Source organism: Wyeomyia smithii, chromosome 1, assembly GCF_029784165.1.
Source record: "Wyeomyia smithii strain HCP4-BCI-WySm-NY-G18 chromosome 1, ASM2978416v1, whole genome shotgun sequence".
Classification (NCBI taxonomy): domain Eukaryota; kingdom Metazoa; phylum Arthropoda; class Insecta; order Diptera; family Culicidae; genus Wyeomyia; species Wyeomyia smithii.
In genome coordinates this window covers 197,745,951-197,767,227 of record NC_073694.1, presented here as the reverse complement: position 1 = coordinate 197,767,227, position 21,277 = coordinate 197,745,951, and the positions used below count along the sequence as shown (strand labels likewise).

General features: G+C 36.8%; 1 protein-coding gene across 1 annotated transcript in view; it reads left to right on the top strand.

The window, feature by feature from the left end:
• LOC129733892 (calexcitin-1-like) overlaps window positions 1–21,277 on the top strand; it is a 102,272-nt gene that overhangs the window by 37,247 nt on the left and 43,748 nt on the right. The window contains exon 2 of the mRNA XM_055695473.1: window positions 12,247–12,410. Coding sequence (XP_055551448.1) covers window positions 12,350–12,410 — 61 coding nt within the window. The 5' untranslated portion in view covers window positions 12,247–12,349. The remainder of the gene's footprint in view (window positions 1–12,246; window positions 12,411–21,277) is intronic.

Sequence of the window (21,277 nt, the reverse complement as noted above, 5' to 3'; positions counted from 1 at the left end):
AGGCGAAATCGAAGAAACAAAAACACACGAGAAGCTTGAGATTTGAATAAACAGGACCCTGCTTGCGCCATACAGACGGCACACGACGCTCACATTCTTTTATCCTTAGATCCCCAGCAGAGTATTACTGATGGAGATTGAATGTAAAATCGAATAACTCAATTTAACGCTGTAAACCTTTTTAGCCCCACTCTTCATCCTCACCCCAGCCATCTTGAACGAACATGTTAAAACTCTGGATCAGCACCAAACTGGTTACGGTCAAACGAGCCACTATTTCGCCAGCAAAGTCAAACACCATTAGCTGGCTATAACGTATGCCCGATGTTAAGTAGAGCGTCAAGTACGGGGTGGAAGGCTCAAAAGTTCAATCCGCCAGCCAGCCAAATTGTTGCTTTTCATTTTAAAGTCTAAAACTCTAACAAGCAAACAACGTATTTTTTTCTAACTCTCCCCACCCTGTGAGCCTGATACCCCCGAGAGCGAAACACAGTCGAGTATACCCTTGGGGGGAGAGGGGTGCTGGCTGGGAAATTGGACCGCCATTCCCTCACACCCAAACCCATCGTTCGCCGCCGCCGGTGAGATTATAATAATGTTTATGGTAATGCATGAGCAGCAAGCATTGCTGTTCCAGCAGGCGCCCGCTGGATGGTGCCAGTCAGTGCCGTACTATGGCCATACAGAGAAAAAAACAACAGAAAAAGTTGTTGCTTGTTTAAACGAAAATTACCGAACTTGTAAGTTGCTGAGAAACGATGAAATTGCTGTTTTGTTTTTCTTTTTACTCTGTCTCTCTGCATACCAACTGAAAGACCAAAGTAAGACGAGAACGAAGTTACCGGCTCCTGGCCGGCGGAAGCACATCCATTTCCCACGATAGTTTAATAACCGGAAAGTGACAGAGCAATTCGGAATGGCCGGCTCTGTGTTATAGACCCCTTTTTCTTAGCAGAAGTCCAATCGATGCCGGGGTCGATTGTGGCCTTGCCCAACGCCGCAAAGGTGTGGTTAGAAGCCGGGTAGAACCATTTACGGGCGAGATTTACATGAAAACGATAAATCTCTATATATGAAACGAGCAGCATACGGAAAGCAGCATATTGAATATCAAATTGTTTGGTCTGTATGTAGAATATGATGGGGCTTATTTTTAGAAATGATTGTGAACCTCGTTTTCCCAGGCGCAAAGTGCGCTTCGGGATACTACCTTTTGTAATCAAATACACCAACAAAGAATCTGGATGTGTCCAAATTGAGCCCCAGGCCAGAAAAGGGCAAAATAGAAAATTATCCCAAATTGAGCTCAGAATCGGCAAAAAGTGCTTTCTAAGGCAAATTAATGCCAAAAAGAAAACGATCCTAAGTTGAGCTCAAAATCGCCGCAAAGTGCTTCTAAAAGAAAAGTGATCCCAAATTGAGCTCAGAATCGCCGAAATGCTTCCTTAGGCCAGGAAAGCTTAAAGTAGAAAATGACCTTAAATTGAGCTCTTCCTAAGGCCAGAAAAGGCCAAAACTAAAAATGATCCCAAATTCAGCTCAAATTCGCCGAAAAGCTTTTCGTAAGACCAGAAAAGGCCAAAATAGAAAATGATCCCAAATTGAGCTCAAATTCGCCGAAAAGCGTTTCGTAAGACCAGAAAAGGCCAAAATAGAATATGATCCCAAATTGAGCTCATATGGATTTAAGAATTGAGCTATTAAAGAATTTAACGATTCAATGATTTATAAATGTAAGGACATAAGGATTTACAGAAGGGTTTACAGATCTAAAGTGATGGATTTTAGGATTTCTGGATTTAAGGATTCTAGAATTTGTGTAGGTATTTAAGAATTTAAGAATTGGATTTTGGGATTTGAAGATTTAAGAATTTGGGGATTTAGGAATTTAGGAATTTAGGAATTCAGGGATTTATTGATGATTCGAGGATTTAGGAATTTGATTATTTTAGGATTTAAGATTAAAAAATCATTGAATTTAAAGATTTTAGTACACGTTAGACTCGATTATCCGGAGGCACGATGATACGAAGGCTCGATTATTCGTGGCTCGATTATACGGATAAAATGGCTCGATTATCCGGAGCCATATTTTTTCCGTCAATTTAGAATTTCGCTTACATTTGTAATTTTGCTGTAAATGCGAGTAAAGTCGGCTAGTTTTCGATGGATTCCCTTCGAGCTAGCAGCAATCGATTGGAGAATTCAAGCTATTGTAATTTTGTAAATTGTCAAGCCTTGTTGAAACGTAGATTTCGATCTCTGATTGGTCATTCAATGCTCGCTTTCTCTAACACAGTCGGCAGCATTATATACCTAGTTAACCGAGAATGTATTATTTGAGCTATATAAAAGCCTGCTTCTGCACAAACTAATTATTTTACTAGTAAATGGCGACTAGGATGATCCTAACTAAGAAGCAGTAAAAGCCTTCCGGTTCCTGGAAAATGTCCAAATACCGGTTTGAGTATTACCGGATCTTCCCAATGATATCCATAGGCCGTGATATCGACCTCAATTGCCATTTTTTACAAAGAGCTATTATATTAGTGTTGGATAAAACTTATAAACATTGATATCGTTGGTTTCGTTTAGCACTGGCACAACTCGAAATTTTAAATTTTTGAGTTGTTTAATTTTCATCGAATGTGTTAACCTATTCAAATATCCGCGATTACTTTCACTTGTCGACGCAAAAACTGCTTTTTAAATGTTAAATCGCTTTAATTGTAGAAGAATTTCGCTCCAACTCGAATAAATTGTGGCAGCATTCTTTTCAAATTTATGAAAATTTGTGGGAGTATAAGCCTCACTACCCTAAACTTCTTTGCATTTTTTCTTCGAAAATTTATTTGTACTAACATGTGAAAAGGGCTGATTTTTTTTATTAAAATAAAGGTGTCCATACCACTTGGACTCATCAAGGATTTTGCTCAAAGTTAAGAGAATTATTCATTCCTCTCCGCTCTGTGAGACCCCCTTCTGTGTAGCAAAATAACACTTTTTTTTTGTTCAAAATATCTTTTTGTGTTTTCTTACAAATTAATAAACGTATAATGTCTAAAAAATACTGATAAATGATTTTTCAAGAAAATAAACCAAGGAATCCAGAAAAAATATAATTTTTGACCGGAAGTGTTGCCAGATAGATTATAATTTTTTTTTGATAGACAGAAAATTTCTCAAAATGGTGCTTTATGGGTTAGAAAGTTAAAGGTCATTTTTCAATAGTATATTTGTTTCATGCGAAGTTGCTATAGGTAGTAAGGCCTGCACCCCTACAAATTTTCATTGGATTCCGAGAGGGTGTTGCTAGCCCCTCAGTCGAGTTGTCACGAAATCCTACTGCAATAATTTTATGATACTGTTCAGTTTCATCCTAGATAAGTTGCTAAATTTACAAAAAAAACCTACATTAATCCACCTAGCAGTGCAGAAACCTTCGTTATACTAACTATTACTACATATAAATTTATACTAACTATTACTACATATAAATTTGTAATGCCAGTAAACCATAAATCGTTTAAAATTATATTCAAGAGATAGTTTTCCAGAGGGTGAACCAAATAACATCACTGAATCAAACCCCGATCAAACTAACTATAATTGTATACTTTTTAGGCTGCCTATAATCGCATATCAGTCCCATCTTCATTTTCATCAAGTTGAGAGAACAGCACGTAAAGGTCTTTTTCGTGCTTTAGTTATTTCAACTGTTGAGCGTGGTTTATTCCCATATTTTCGACATGATATAATAAGATAGACATTTACCATAACTTCTCTATAAAAACGACAAGAATGCACGTGGGACTGGTATGCGATTATTGGCAGTAGGCCAGTAAATCACAAATCATATAGCAACGTAAATCCAATTTCAATTATAAATAAAATGAATCCAAAAGATAATTTTCAGAAGTTGAACCAAAGACGATCTTTGAACTATAGCTTGACGTGGTTTTCGCAAATATTATGGATGTTATAACTGGAGTATATGAGTCTTATTTTTTCAATCGAGAACCAATTTTTAAATGCTGGATAGAAGCAACATTTTTTTTTAAATAAACAGAAACAGTAAACAGTAAATAGTAATAGATAACAAAGATGCTGATTTCATACTAGAACAGCAAATATGTATGTTAGTTCGAGGCAATTCTAATTTTTTAATTCCCCATAATCCAGGTTTGAATACCACATTCGCATTATTTCAGAAATCGCAGGACCTAGAATTATGAATCAGCATCAAGTCTTTTTTACGAATTGAATCAAACTTCTACTAACCTCAGATCAGCATTACAAAGAAAAAAATATAACCATTGACGAAAGTTGTCAATTCAATTCTATCTCAAATGCATAATCTGAAAATGAAGTTTTCGCGACATTTGAGAGAATTGGATTTTTGGAGTGTAGACGAGAACATTATTCTTTTCGAAGGCCTAGGCTGTACGATTAAATCCGAAATAAAGACTTTATAAAACTTCCTGCGATAACGAGAAATAGAATAACATATTTGCACTTTGTCTTGAATTAGAAATCAATATTTATATCTTATATGAGCGTAGTGTATCATATCATAGGAATAAGTGACTTTCCACCTAAGCACACTAGTAAACGTGTATAGCCATGTAAAGTTGCTTCAGTTTCATCCAAACTACGAATGATCGCATCTCGATGTTCACAATTTTTCGAATTCTTGGTCACGAGTTAAAAGTATATTTAGAACCTAATTTTAAACATCAAATAAAAGTTCAACTGAAAAATTTTCCAGCTGTTCAAAACGTAGCATTGCAAACAAAACAGCGATTTTTTTATGTTTGCTGCATCTGCAATATCTGCATCGCTAATTATGTTACATTTGCACACTGTGGGATCAGGTTTTGCTTCAATGCTCCCCGAAAGCTGTAGAAGCTTTTATTTTTCGCGAATCTGGGTTCAACGTACAATTGATTTTATATTTTAAAGAAAGTGTGGACGGAAGCTTCCCAAGCAAGAAAAGAAGCTATGTAGGCATTGCAATTTAATTCATTTACACCAGTTAAGACGCACTACGAAAAGTGTAAAAATTATGCAAAGTTGTCGATGATTGTTGCTTTCCTTTGAGAAAAAAATAGTGATACGAAAAAAGAGGGATAGAGAAGAAGGAAAAGCATGGAGAGAGAGATAAGTTATCCAGAAAGTAAAAGATCCCATGTCTAAAATATACTTTGGCCAAAACTCTACAGTTCAAGCAACCAATAAAAAATCGCATTCAGTATGATTTTCAAAGAGCTCTGGAGCTTTCATTTGAGCATGCGAACATCAAAATCGGAATATGCGTACTGTAAAAAAGGTGTTTTTTTTGTTATTTTTTTGTTCGATTTTGATATACTACACATATAAACAACATATTTACACATCTATACATACAGGCACACATTCACATACATACATTAATTGTTCAGTTCGTCGATCTGAGTCGATTGGTATACAACACATGGCCCTCCGTGCCATTCATTTTGCCTTTAAAGTCAAATGTCTAAAATAAAAAATATTCTTTGATCAATGATTCGAAATCTAAGCCACTAATCGAAAATCCACTCGGTAGCATTCTGGGGAAGAACAATAGCTTTCGTTTGCGTATAAGATCATCAAAATCGGATACATACAGACAACATACATACACACACACACACACACACACACACACACACACATACACACATAAACACGAACAGACATTGCTCAGTTCGTCGAGCTGAGTCGAATGGTATATACGATTTGGCCCTCCGGATCTTGGATCTATTTTGCGTTTTTGGACCGATTTTATAACCTTTGTTTAGTATAACAAAGGTAAAACTAGAGTAGATCGGTTATGAGATTATCGCCAGTGCTAATATTGAAATCAACTAAAGATATAGGCACCTGCATACGACGTCCGTGAAATGACTACGACACTATCAACAGTATGTAAAATAGCAAACAAAAATTAGAATACAGAAGACGGCACAAAGCAAAGAAAGGCAAACAAATAATGTCTCAGAGCCGCTCCATGCAACCGATGAAAAGAATGTGTGGTGTTGTTTTTCATTCGTTGCGTGCCTATTCGAAGACGAGAATCAAGCACTGAGTGCATGTTAGATAGAAAGCAAGAGCTTTATTTAGCCCACATCGTACCATAGGAGATTGCCATGCAAGCAAGCAAACAAAACATATTTTCATAACTTTTTCAATTCTTCTGGTATTTATTCAACTTAGTATGATCAAGACTGTCTGTCAAGTTTGATGAACATCGGTCAAAGCGTAACAGAGATATGGTGGAATATATTGAAGTATACACGCAAAAGTTCAAGCTTTAATCATCCAATGTGTCCTTTCAATTCGCACAGAATTTGCTCTGACTTCGCACAACCAATGCGTGATACGCATAACGCAAAAGTTGTACAAGGAATACATTGACCGAGATCAAAATCAGAATATGTATCATATACACGAAAATCGTAATGTCTCGGTAAACTTCGGCTTCGGGCAATCGATCAGTTTCGAGGCGCTCAAAAAACCGTTCTTTACTTTCGCGAGCCGGTGCGTATCAACGGCTCGTGCATCCCTAAAAATCGTCAGTAACCGAAACAGCCAATAGCGAGCCTTGTTGCCGCGAAAGTTATTGACGCTGGTGCCAGTAACGCAGAACCGAATGCATGTGAATGAAACCAGAGTCATAATGAAATGCAAAATGTTTTGGACTAATCTCATGTTTTTGTTTATTGTTAATGATTGAATGATGTTTTCAAATGACCTGATTCATGAAAGTGGATCAATCAGGCAATAATTTCTTCAATAGAGTCAGTACCCAACTTGTCAATATTGACTGCTGGTTGCACTGTTTTAACGATGCCAACCTTCTGAACATCGGCTGATGCTTTATAAGTGTAGTAGTTTGGAGCTGCGCAATACATTCAAAATACGCTAGAGCATCAAATGCGTTATGCCCAACGCACATGCGTTGTACTGGTTCCAATTTTAATCAGTAAATGCGCTAATTTCGCTCATAAACGATCTGGTTACGCACACTCCAACTTTTGCGTGTACATACAATTATACATACAGCGGTTCCAAGACAAACAATATTTTTAAGTGCTTCATTTTCGCTCTAAATTGCAGAGATTGGTCCACCAGCCAAAAAAGTAGGCCTTTTTTTATTTGTCCACCACCCAGCCCAGTCTCAAGAAAGGATGGAAGATGAGAGATTTTGAGATAAGAGATGAGAGATGAGAGATGAGAGATTTTAAGATAAGTGATGAGAGATGAGAGATGAGAGATGAGAAATGACAAATGAGAAATGATAATTTAGTTATGAGAAACGAGAAATTAGAGATGGGAAATGAGAAATGAGAAATGAGAAATGAGAAATGAGAAATGAGAAATGAGAAATGAGAAATGAGAAATGAGAAATGAGAAATGAGAAATGAGAAATGAGAAATGAGAAATGAGAAATGAGAAATGAGAAATGAGAAATGAGAAATGAGAAATGAGAAATGAAAAATGAGAAATGAGAAATGAGAAATGAGAAAACAAAAAAAAAAGAGAAAATAGAAAAGAGGAATGAGAGATGAGAAATGAGAAATGAGAAATGAGAAATGAGAAATGAGAAACGAGAAATTATAAATTAGAAATGAGAAATGAGAAATGAGAAATAAGAAACGAGAAAAGACAAATGATGCATGAAAAATGAGAAATGAGCGATTGAAACTAGATTTAAGAGTTCTTAAAACCTGAATAAGTGATATGCAATCTTTAGCGCTTTAGCTTTCTAGGAATTTATTTTCTCACCAAGGTTTCCAGTACTAAGAGATCGTTTTCATTTCAACATCCTATGACAATGATGTAAATTAAACATGATAATTATAAAATCAGGTAAATCAAATAATCAGTATATTAGCCTATTAAACAAGCTGAAAATGGTTTCCCTATCTATGAGTCCAGTTATGTCTCAGCTGACGTCGATAGCATTTTGTACCTCAATAATCATTCCCGTATCACCGTTTAGTACCGCAATGATAAAGATTGACGTTCAATGTTTGCCGCAGCTCAGCGATATTATAAAGTAAATCCGCGTCGTCATTCGGCGTTTCTTCGTTGCAGAAAGTCACACCGTTCTGTCACAGAGCCCGCCATCGTTAATTAATAACGTTAACGGTGCTGCGGGGGGTTGGCTTCAGGAAATCGCGGTACAATAAAGGCTTCTTTTCATTCGCTTGCTGTCGAAGTAATCAGACTGACAAACTGTGCCACAGTCCCTGGCGGAGAGAAGGAGGCCCGCTTGGAGGCACAGCTGAATGCGGCTTGGTTGACTTAATTTCCTTATAACCCCGGCGAAGCATTTTACGAGCCCTCCCGAAATTACCGGCGGGCGGTTTTTGTCGTTATAATTCTGGGTTTCATATTTCTTCATTTTCACTCAGCCCGGCATTGGCTGGGGGTAAGCTTTCAGCATAATGGGTGCAATTAAGTTTGGGTTGTACCGCCGGCCGAAGATTGTTTCTTCGTTCGATAAGTTGCACTATACTATGTTTTTTTTTTGTGAGCATAAAAAGAACACAAGTTCCTGTGATTGCTGATGGAGACTGTAATTGCAATGTTTATGCTAGTCTTACAGCCGAAACACTTTTTGACAGTAATTAGTGCAACCATTTGCATAGGAACAATTTCATGAGAAGTTGCTTTTAGAATAGGGAAACTATTATACATATTCATCGTGTCGGAAGAGGAAGAAGGATGCTCCTAATATTATGAATGGTAAGCAAAAGTTTAACAAAAATGAAGAACTGTACATTGTACATGGTCAAAGTCAAGAGATCAACAGTCACCGTTTAGGGTCATCCCTTTATCCCTTCTTCCTATCCGTTCCCGTCCCCAATCTGGACACCAAACATGAGCAATAAATTCATATACAGTTTCAATTAGCAGATAACACTGTCCTTGCCTCCTGAATTGATTAAGGAACCGGCGGGTGATGATGATGATGAGAGAGCGGAAGATCGAGTGCAAGAAGGGTAAAGGACGATGATAAATGTAAACTGTTTACTGTTGGCTGAAAGGCACTGAATAATAATCAACGCTTGTTTAGTTGGTGTTGTGCCGGCCGGATGACCCGTATGGAATAAATTAGCAGGAACGGGCTGAGCTAGGACATAACCGTACGACATACAGCAGCTGGACCGGACCCGGAGCTCTCATTCAAAGCGTGGCAATGAGATGCTTGATAGTATGGTCATGAATGTTTTCCGTAACAGTTACATTTAATTAACAGCTTGTTGTAGATGATTGTTTTGCTCGGTTTCCGCCTCAGCACGCATTATATACGATAGATTGTACAGCAATTGTGGTAAAGATCTCGGTGAATCTAATCAAATTGTTGTCAAAGTTAGTTTAGATTTTCTCTTTTTCCGATTCGAAATTTTTTCTCAATGCTCGAGGATAATTTTCGACCATAATAATTCACGCTCCAGCTCCAATGATATAGAAGTAGACCATTAAAGTCGGATGGCACAACATTTTTGTATCATTATTTTATGTTTATTTTGCGTTACCGAATGTTAAAAAACCCCTCGCAATAAATCACAGTTATCGTACCGGAATGAGGAAAAAAAAGCTCCGCGTCGCAAACTTTGAAGCGCTGGATCCTTCTTTGAAAGACCCAATCCGCACGGGGTTAGGTTCAACACGTGCCTGTTTACCGGCTGGCAAAATGTGAGCCACCATCGTTGACCCAAATTACCCTCTTTTTATTCAGGTTATTTGGAAAATGATCGAAAGAGAACAAATGCAACATTTTTCTTCCCAGAAGGGTTAAAAAGCGGCAAACAAATGGGAGCTATTTTTTTAAAGCCAGGAACTTACCCGAAACTCACCGTGGTTGTTTAGGACAGATGCCAAAGATTTCCCATGTAAACATTTGTAACGGCGGCAGCCCGTTTGACAGCTGAGTCATGTTTTTTTTTGACAGCGGTTGACGTGTAAATTCTCTATGGGTTGAGCTTTGTGTCTTTCTGTAAGGTGTGGATTAAGCGGAGAATAAAAATCAGGAAAGTTGAAAAACTCATTTCCACACTCTATTCATACTAGTGAGTAGAAAACTTCTTCTATCTGCAATCTGAAGCAGCCGATGGCCGATTAGATACAACCCTCTGTCGGTGGTTTCCAGTTGTGGGTTCTGTGGAGTTTGTGGTAAGGGCAAAATTTTAGTATCCCCGGTATAGTGTTGTTCCATCGTTTTCTTCGACGGAAAAAAGGATTGTATTTAAATTTACTTTTGCAGATTCTATGTTGTGATTGTTTTGACCTTTGAGTGTTGTAGGTTAATATTTGTTTATTTGGTCCGGAAGAAAAATATCTTGTAGGCAAATCGTTTTATTTGCGACGATTGTTTTTAGTTTTCAATTGTTCACTGTAAATTTTGCGAAGTGTTGAGATTATTATTAGCACTAGTTATATTACTATACGAACAAAAAAGTTTATTTCCGATGCTATTGTTCGTTTCATCTTTCATCTCTCATCTCTCCTCTCATCTCTCATCTCTCATCTCTCATCTCTCATCTCTCATCTCTCACCTCTCATCTCTCATCTCGCATCTCTCATCTCTCATCTCTCATCTCTCATCTCTCATCTCTCATCTCTCATCTGTCATCTCTCATCTGTCATCTCTCATCTCTCATTTTTCATTTTTCATCTCTCATCTCTCATCTCTCATCTCTCATCTCTCATCTCTCATCTCTCATCTCTCATCTCTCATCTCTCATCTCTCATCTTTCATCTCTCATCTCTCATCTCTCATCTCTCACCTCTCATCTCTCATCTCTCATCTCTCATCTCTCATCTCTCATCTCTCATCTCTCATCTCTCATCTCTCATCTCTCATCTCTCATCTCTCATCTCTCATCTCTCATCTCTCATCTCTCATCTCGCATCTCTCATCTCTCATCTCTAAGCTCTCATCTATCATCTATCATCTATCATCTCTCATCTTTCATCTCTCATCTCTCATCTATCATCTCTGATCTCTCATCTCTCATATCTCATCTCTCATTTCTCATCTCTAATCGCTCATCTCTCATCTCTAATCTCTCATATCTCATCTCTCATCTCTTATCTCTCATCTGCCATTTCTCATCTCATAATCTTTCATTTTTCATCTCTCATCTCTTATCTCTCATCTCTCATCTCCCATTTCTCATCTCATAATCTGTCATTTTTCATCTCTTATCTGTTAGGTTTCGATCGGATCCAAATAATTATTTTCTTTGATCGATTTTCCCTTTTACTATTGAAAAAATCAGTATTTCAAAAACTTTAATTTGATTGATTTATTTTTAACTTGAAATCATGTTTAACCTATTCTTTTCAAAAATTAACCGTGCAACGAAACAGCTACAGGCGGAAATTTGATCTGCTGGAAACGAGAATAACGTCTTACAAATTCCCAATCACTGCCGCCTTGCACAGTTTCCCGACAGCGGGATAATCAGGTGCTATAATCTTATTTTCTTCCTGTCAAAACGTAGACGGCAAATGGGAAAAACCATCACCACCTGTGTGAACAGCATATTTGACAATTCCAATTTATGTCTTGCCAGCTGATGAACTGCATTGTCGCATTCCCTAGCAAAAGGAGCACGAAAATGCAGTCATCTTTGCTACTTTTCAATCAGATTTTGTCAGCTTTATTCACTCGAATGGTCGCATCCGCCTTGCCAATACTGCTGCATTCCGTTGTTTTGAGGAACCAACCAATGCAGAAAGCTTTGATATTCTATCGTGTGTACCAGTAAGAGTAGAGAACTACCACCTTTTGCTTATTCAATGACGGAGATCAGCTCCGAAGTGAACAGATTTGAATAGTTTTGAAATAAAATTGATAAACAATACTCAACTAGGAAAACATTGTGGGAACCGGGATGCTCGTCTTACTGCTCTTCTTCGTGATTGGTTTTGCTTGAAATGTGTATTCGATAAAATAAGTCTAAATCCTTGCAAGTAAATTATCGGTTGATTGTGAAAAATCGTTCCAACTTATGTGGATGAGATGGTTCGGAAGGACCAGTCAGAGTGAGTCTCTATTTGTTCCTTATCGGTTTCATATTATTCATCTATAGGTATTTTTCGTTGACTCTGTTTGGATTGCACTTCATGGTGCCGTTTCCTTCCAGTTCCCTAGAACTTATCTACTTTCATTGACTAAAACATCGTTTCCTTCGTTCTGTTCGGTTACAGCTCAGCTCGGAAACAGCGGCGAACAGAAGACAACCACCCCCACCACCACCAAGTTTGTTTAGATTCGGATTCGGAGCACACTAGCAGCAAAAGCCCGTGAACGATGGCCGCCATTTCGGAGTTCCGCAAGAAGAAGCTGCTGTATGTGTTCCATGTGTTTTTCGGTGAGTTTTCTAAATTGCTTCACTATTTGGCTGGCAATATTTGCACTCGCTCTCACGCGAGGTAATTCAAGTAATAAACATAAAATTGTTATGATTCAAAGTTGGTGGAAATTGAAACTAGATTTGAATTGTCGATGGAAAACAGTTAACCCTTTCCCGCTCATAATGACTCTAGAGCACCATGAATTGTATTGACCATATTTTGGCAGAAAATAGTTAGTTTTGCCTTTTTTTCTACAAAATGTTGCATTTTTAATACACTTTTAACTTGGCATATCGAATGACAGCTTAATTCAATGTTTGGATTGTTATCAAGAAAACTGTAGAAGAAAGTCTGGATTTTTCGATAAAAAAATAAGGTGTGTTTTTGACAACCGTTTTTATATAACAATAATCAATCGATTTCATAATAAAAATAAATTTTACGTAGATCTATTGTCTATTGAGTGTAACAATACACCAAATTAGCATTTTTCATTCTATTTCGCTTGTCCCATAAATTTGAATATGGTGCCTCAGAGCACCACTGGGCATACAGAAGACAAAAATTTAAATGGAATATCATATTGGCCAGCATTTAGAGATGCGCAGAGATGTTTCTAACGCAATCATCGTGATCACTTTACACTCTTTTGGTGTTCGAAGTGTAATGTTCGTCTTTGCATAATGAAAGCGAGATTTTTTTTCTTCATTTTCCATCATAAAAAATCAATCAAATGGTCGTAAACGTAGTCTTTTTTTTCGAAAACTACATTGTTTCTCTTTTATTTTTATTAATTTTTAAATAACTACTTTCAATAATTAAATTTTACAAAAAAAATTCTCGTGTATTAAAAATAAGTCCCTTCTATGCTCATAGGTGCTCTGGAGCACCATTTCAAATTTAACTTTTTACTTCAAAATATAACATTTCCCAGTAATTTAAATAAGTCTACGAAGTATTTTGCCCAAATTAACCCGTTAAGTATTTTGAAATCATGAAAAACCTCGTGAGCGGGAGAGGGTTAAGAATTGAACTGCTTGTCTAGCTTCAAGATTGTTATTTTTTTAGACATATCAGTTTTAATGAATTAAGTAAACCGTTTGTTACAAATGTATTGTTGAATTGCAATGACGTTATTAACAGTTCATAATACATTAAATAGGAAATAGCAGGAAACAACTTTATTCCATTTAGAAGAGAAAGAATAGACTTTATTAAAGGTTGTCAATTTTTCTCAAAAATGATGCATTTATCTTTTGTTGCTAACCATACGATGTTTAGAAACACTTTCGCACCTTGATTTGGAATCATTTTCTATTTCGGCCTACTCTGGCCTTCAGAAGCACTTTCCGGCCATTCTGAGTTCAATTTTGAATCATTTTCTATTTTGGCCTTTTCTGGCCTTTCCGGCGTTTCTGAGCTCAATTTGGGATCATTTTCTATTTTTACATTTTCTGGCCATAGTAAGCACTTTCCGGCGATACTAAGCTCAATTTGAGATCATTTTCTATTATGGCTTTTTCTAGCCTTTAGAAACACTTTTCGACCATTCTAAGCTCAATTTGGGATTATTTTTGACGTAGGACTACGTCTAGCATTCTAAGATACATTCCGCGAAAACAAAAACCAAGATGTAACGTCGGAATGAAAGATTTCAAACGGTTATACTGATGTAACCACAAGATGGATCACAATAATCAATATGTCGTTGGATTGATAAAATGATGGACAATTTTGTGATTCTTCAATTTTCATTATCACTTCATTGTTAAACAGTGAAAATTGAACAAAAGTTTCAAGGTCGAATTTCCACCAACAATGTACCAATCATATGCGAGCGCGCCTGGCACAGACTTCATGAATAGACACCAACTGCCTGCTGTGATATCCTGTATAGCAGTGGCAAAAAAAAAAATTGACAGAATCTCCCCGTCCCAATAGGTCAACTAATGTTAGCTTCCATGAGCCTAGACTATTTTGATGTCTTGAAGGTAAAGCTTTTACGGAAAGTTCGTAACCACTTCCACTATCAGACAGTATTACGTTCTGCTGTTAATAAATATGTTAATGTTAATAAAACTAATGTCTTGAAGGAAAACATGATGGTACAGGCAACAGTACTGCACCGAGCAATGTATGAACAGAGCGCTGGTTTTTCGTCGTCTATCAGTGCAGAAAAACTCGACATTCATCTTTGTGCAAGCCAAGTGAAAACAACATTGCCGCTGTGGACGCATAGTGGGGCGTGGAACACAATCAAGTTGCTGTTTGAGTTGTCTTCTTCTTCTTCTTGTTTCGTATAGCAGCAAATATCAGAATTCAATTGGATTTTTCGGGTGCCGCAAAATACGCTGCGCCGCCGATAACAAGAAAATACGTTGTTTATTTTTGAATTCTACACTCTGCTTTTTCCAGACTTATTTACACAACTGAATATAGGGTATTTAAAAGACAATAGAAAACCAAAATGCTCCGTATAGATCCTTGAATAGGTAGTTAAACGAGCTGCACTGATGATTATATTTTACTAGCTAGATGAATTAAGTCCAATATGACAATACTAGTTGCATCCCGCGGTGGCGGTATAGAGAAAAACCAAATTCATTTCATCTTGATATTAGAGGTTCGATTTTAGTATTTGTATTTTTCAATTATTTTTAATTAGCATTTGCAAGAAAATATTACTTTCCATAACCTTACTTGTAACTGAACAACGCTATGCAAACATTAATTGCTGAGGCTAATGTTGTGCATCACTCTAGCCCAGTTTATTTTCGAAGATAACAGACATATAACTTTCAAATATGGTATCTTCTTTATACTTTGAAACTGATCAATTTTTTTCTGATTGATTCTGTATACTGATAAAATGTTTAAATTGACCTGAATTGAATGTTAACATGTTCATAAAACTCTATGTCAATTTCAAATTTTCTGTGAAAATACATTTCCTACTAAAACTGTAATTCGTTATCGATATTTTTTCCACGAGCTTGTATTTGCAGGAAAAAAATTATGTGACATCTTTGCCGCTTTGTGATCGGTGAGTGAGCCAACTCCAACAAGACAAATAGATATAAAAGAAAATTTATTTTCTAATAAATCGTATTCAATTAAATATTTTATAGAAGGTTACCTTTTCGCGTATTGAAGAAAATTCGCTGTATTAGAATGAAAGATATTTATCAATGGTCCAGAAACCAAATTACGGGGAAAATTTGGGGCTAGAGCTCTATAGCAATATTTTAGAGAAAAACTTCCTTCTACAAAGTTGTTACATATGATAAAGCGCTTATTGAAAAAGTATCATAAATTAGAGTGACCAAAATTTTCGATGCTATCAAGTATCTAACTTTTTTATTTTGTAGATAGAAAAGACGACCTTAACAGTAGAAATGGCCACCAATGACCTAGTTTTAGTTCCAAGTCGTTTGAGGTGTCGCTTGATGAATTTGGGCTGACGACCTAGATACTTGATATTACCACCCGAAACAAAATACCTTCCTTTTGGAAGATGTTGAGCTTAAATTGGTTAAAATAAGTCAAGCAAACTACAAAAGTAAAACGAGCTCAAATCAAACATAGCTTCCAAGTAAAAATATAAATATAAATAAAACATATATAAATTATTGTAGTCCTACGTCAACTATGCGGTCGTGTCTTGGATACCACCCTTCTACTATTTTTTTATTTTGGGCTTTTCTTGCCTTGGGAAGCACTTTTCGGCAATTCTGAGCTCATTTTGGGATCATTTCCTTTTGTGGCACTTTTCGGCGATTCTGAGCTCAATATTGGATCATTTTCTATTTTGACATTTCTCGGTGATTCTGAGCTTAATTTGGGATTATTCTCTATTTCGGCCTTTTTGGCCTTTAGAAGCGCTTTTCGATGAATCTGAGCTCAATTTGGGATCATTTCCAATTTTGACCTTCTCTGGCCTTAGGGAGCACTTTTCGGCGATTAGGGGTCCATTTTGGGATCATTTCCTATTTTGACCTTTTCTGGCCTTAGGAATTACTTTTCGTTGATTCTAAGCTTAATTTGGAATCGTTTTCGATTATGGCTTTTTCTGGCCTTAGGAAGCACTTTTCGGCGATTCTGAGCTTAATTTGGGATCATATTCTATTGTGGTCTTTTCTGGCCTACAGAAGCACTTTTTGGCCATTCTGAGTTCAATTTGGGATCATTTTCTATTTTTGCCTTTTCGGGCCTTTAGAAGCACTTTTCGCGTTTTTCTGAGCTGAATTTGGGACCATTTTCTAATATGGCCTTTTCTGGCCTTAAGGAGCACTTTTCGCCGATTTTGAGCTCAATATATGATTGTTTTTTTATTTTGGCCTTTTCTGGCCTTTAGAAGCATTTTTCTATGATTCTGAGCTCATTTTGGTATCATTTTCTATTTTGGCCTTTTCTGACTTCCTGGCTTTCTAAGGCAAGTTCGAAGATTCTGAGCTAAATTTGGGATCTTTTTCTATTTTGCACTTCTCTGGCCTTTAGAAGCACTTTTCGACGAATAAATTCAAAGTCAAAGATACTAATAAAAATTTATCGTAGCCTGTTAACCTGTCGAAAAGTGAGATCAGGCCATTTTAGCCGGAAAACAAAGTTTTATTGTTGATTGTATTTCTGAATTACGTATAAAATACCATATCTTTCTTTAGTTCTCCACAATAAAAATGTATTTAACTTCGTTTTAATATTCTCGAAAGTCTCCAGAAAAATTTAGTTGCCCTAAGGTAAAACCAACTTTGTTGGATTGGATCTTGTCTTCGTAGAACCTGAATTAGGATCTCTAAGGATTACCACATCACACAAATGTCTACCAGGTTGCCTAAAGATAATGCCTAAATATACATCTTTTCTGTGTCTAGCTTTTTTGTTTATTTTGAGGTTGTGGTCACACCGTCTACAAGTAAAATATTGTTTGAGCCAAGAAGAGACTTGTACTTAGTGCTTAGATGTGACCGTTCATCGCACCACCAGCTAGTGGAATGATTTGTTTAAGCTAAAATTAGGCTCTTATATACTGCCGTGAAACGCATATTAGTCCCATCTAAATTTTCTACGATTTTGAGTTATGACCACCAGAGGTTAGAATCGGCAATGCTTTACAAAATAAATGTGAAAAATAATATAGTTTGTTCTGAAAAATTTTCAAAAAGTATCAGGTCAGTTTGTCCCATCTTAAATGAAATCGCATACCAGCCCCACAATGAATATTATAAAAAATAACGCTTAAATTTAAATTTCAAATGTTTTTTTCCACACCATTCTATTCTTACTTGTTCATGTTGAGTGAAACTACACGGAAAAATAAAAAAAAGGTCACCAAAAAGAGCCAGATCCAAGCTGAGACAATCTTCAACAAAGCTATCTTCATATGCGTAACAAGCACGGATCAGATCTGACGAGGTTATTTTGCACGAGATTAAACAATGTTTTCACAGTTCAAAAATGATTCTCTTCAAGCAGAATTGACAACTTTAATAACTATAAACAGCAACAAACTGATTCATTCTCAGTGGTCATAAAGACTGGGATTGTAAGGCGATTATTTCACACGCTGTAATGCAAAATAATCGCATATCAGTCCCACAATAATTTATTCCGTTGTAATTGTTATAAATTGACTATTTATGTTCGAAAGATCTTTTATCGCAGTTTTCTCCGTCCGATGATTACGCAGATGGTACTGATATGCGTTTCACGGCAGTATAGCTCTCATATGTTCGCCGACATTGCTGCAGTTAAGATGTGACCGTCCGTTGTGCCATCCGCTAGTAGAGTGACTTGTATGAGAAAAAAGCTCTCTTTTGCGAGGTGCGGGTATTAAAAAATGAGACTGTTACTGTAAAACCCCTCCTAACGCTTATTTCGCTCCAAGCGATTTTTCCATTGTTGTTTGAGCTGCTGCATGACGTTGTTTCTTCCACAGCTTCCACGGACTCAATTTTTTTTCCTTTGAATGCAAATTTGACCTTGAGAAGCAGAATAAAGTAACATGGAGTTAGCTCAGGTGAAATGCAGTTGGAGCCGATGCGTTGTCTTGGTGTAGAACCCATGACTTTTTCTTGCGTAATTCTGGTCGTTTTTTCCTTATTATTGCACGAATTATAGCAATCACCTTACAGTGGTAGATTAGTGAGGGGCAATGCGTGCCTTTTCGAAACATACGAGAACTGGCAACATTGTATGAATCTGCAATATTATGACATCAGCAGATCACACATGTAAACACAAAAAAAGCCGTTTGAGTGGTGCGAAACTGTGAAGTTAGTTGTGTGTTGATCTAATTTTCTTAGCGCTGGGAATCACAATTTATCTGTTCGAAAACTTCAGGAAATCGAAAATAAGAAATTTAAAAAACTCTTGTTTGATTGTGGTTTGTGGCAATTTTCATACAGATCATACCAGTTGGAAAACTCATTGTTCGGCAAAAGTACGCGTCAAGTTTTTGCATCCCTACGAACAAAATGTGTTCCACCATTTTAAATAACGATGTTTTTGTACAGCAATTACTAGAAAGTAGCTACTAACTCCAAGAAAGGTCAAAAATGTTTCTTTAAAGATAAAGGTAACAGTTGAGTTACAGAAGTACATATTTCATCAAAGAAATTTTTCAAAAAACTTTGTCAAGCATTGACCGCTTTCTGTGCTTGTAGGTTTGAGCTAGGGACAAATTTTTACACTCAACAACCAGCAAAGCATTATTTAATTAAACAAGGCTCTTCCAAGGCCAGAAAATGAAAAAGAATGAAAATAAATCTAAAAAAAAACTAAAGCTTCAAATCCAAGCTAAGAGGCAGTGATAAAATGAAATTATTGAAAAATCCTTTGCTTCAAGGGCAAGAAAAGATTGGAACATTTAATCAAATTGTGTTTCATCATAATTCGTGATTACTTTCTATTTTGGTTTGTTATTGCCTTTTAAGCACCTCTCAGTGATTTTGAGGTTATTTATCAAAAATTTCTTATTTGATCTCCCTGGCCTTTAGAAGCACTTTTCATTTATTCTAGGCTGATTTCGGGACCTCCTTTTTTTGTTTTTTTTTGCCATTTAAAAGCCCTTCTCAGCGATTCTAAGCTTAATTTGATAGCATTTTTTATTTTGGCCTTTTCGGGCCTTTAGGTGCACTTTTTATCGATTCGATATTTTGGCTTTTTGGCCTTAAGAAGCACTTTCTGGCGATTCTGAGCTCAATTTAGAATCATTTTCTATTTAGGATTTTTTGTTCTTTAGATGGGTCGTTCAGCGATTTTGAGGTTAATTTGGCAGTAGTCTGTATTGGTTCCTTTTCAGTTTGAAACACTGTACTTTTCATGAAAAAAGTGTTGTACATTTCACCGAAATGTCGAAACCTATTTCAAATAAAATTAGGCGGTCCACCGGTGTTTTTCCTGTTATGACGACCATTTTTCTCAGGTTTTGTCAGAATAATAAGCCCTCATTAGCAAACAATTATTTATCCCATTATACTCGATTACATAAACCGCCTTGACGCATACACTATGCTCCAATGATCCAAAACTCATTTATAGATAATCTGATTCTCTATGCAATCAGAAAAGTATCACAACCAAATTTGCCATATAGAACGCGGTTTTCTGATTATACACGGATTTTGAAAATTAGCATATATATGAAACGGTAATCTACCGGAAGAGATAGAAACAAATGTCAATGAATGTCGCATTGTTTCGGGCACTCAGGATGTGCCAACAGTAAACATATCAGATTGCAGTTGGTTTTTATTCTAGTAAGCTAAAAAATGTATCCGTGAGTGGGTTAGTTATCATGATATTGAGTGCTTGAAATGACAATCCCTCGCACTTTGTGCAATTCCTTGCGGTATACCAAAAAACTGAGCACAAATTCTAACCAAAACCCAATGCAGTTGTAGTAGAACTCATCCACTTTGTTCTATTTTATCCGCCTGTGTAATTTTGAACACTTTTAAAGTCGCAATTTCCGCCGAACAGCAAAAGAGGAGGGGAAAACCTATTAGTAAAGAGCAAGTACCCCTGTTCATATCGTTTTATTGCGATTTTATTACTTCCACCATAGGGCATTTTGAGCTGATAACTCAGTTACGATGTGAGGTTCACCCGGGTGCGGTTGAAAGAAGGCTCAGAATTATTATTAATAAGGCTGTCTGCCTGGCGGTTGGATATGGGCGAGGCGGCGAAAATTACGAGTGACAGCTTGTGCAGCAATTTTTTCCTGCTCTCGTTCGTTCTTTCATTCTGTAAAAGTGTGAGATTGTATTTTTTTTTTCGGTGCCGTTTCCACCTGGTTCTGGTTTTGCTGTTTCGGCGGTTTTTGTCCAGCAGCTGGCTGCTGTGATAATCCACTTAAGAGCTAGTCTGTTGAATTCTAATTAGGGAAGCTACAGGCAGAAAAAACGATTCACCGCGAAAAGAAGAAAAAACATCAAAATAAACATGTTTTTTTTACAAAACCAGATTCATCTATGATGGTGAAATTCGATTGAAAATTGTAATGAAACTTTCTGATCTACGCATGATTGATCCTGAATGTAGGTCGGACATGTTGTTACTACGATAGTAATTGCCAATGGAAGTACCTGCACTGACTACCAGTCTACTAGCAAGATCTCCAACCAGTCGTAAAACACGAATCCCGTTGAAGTACTTTTTCATCAACTGTCGAAATCGAAAAACAATATTTGTCCAATTAGCCGTAACAAACTGCAATTTACTTCAATTCTCTGCGAATCTGGGAGCTGAAGCACATTCATGGTTGGCGCAGCTGCCCTGAAATAGAAACACCCTTGAGACGAGACGAGTAGTGCGGGTTTTTACTTGTTCTATGTAAAGAACGACTTAAACGAAATAGAACGCCGCCGCTTGATTGGGGCGTCTC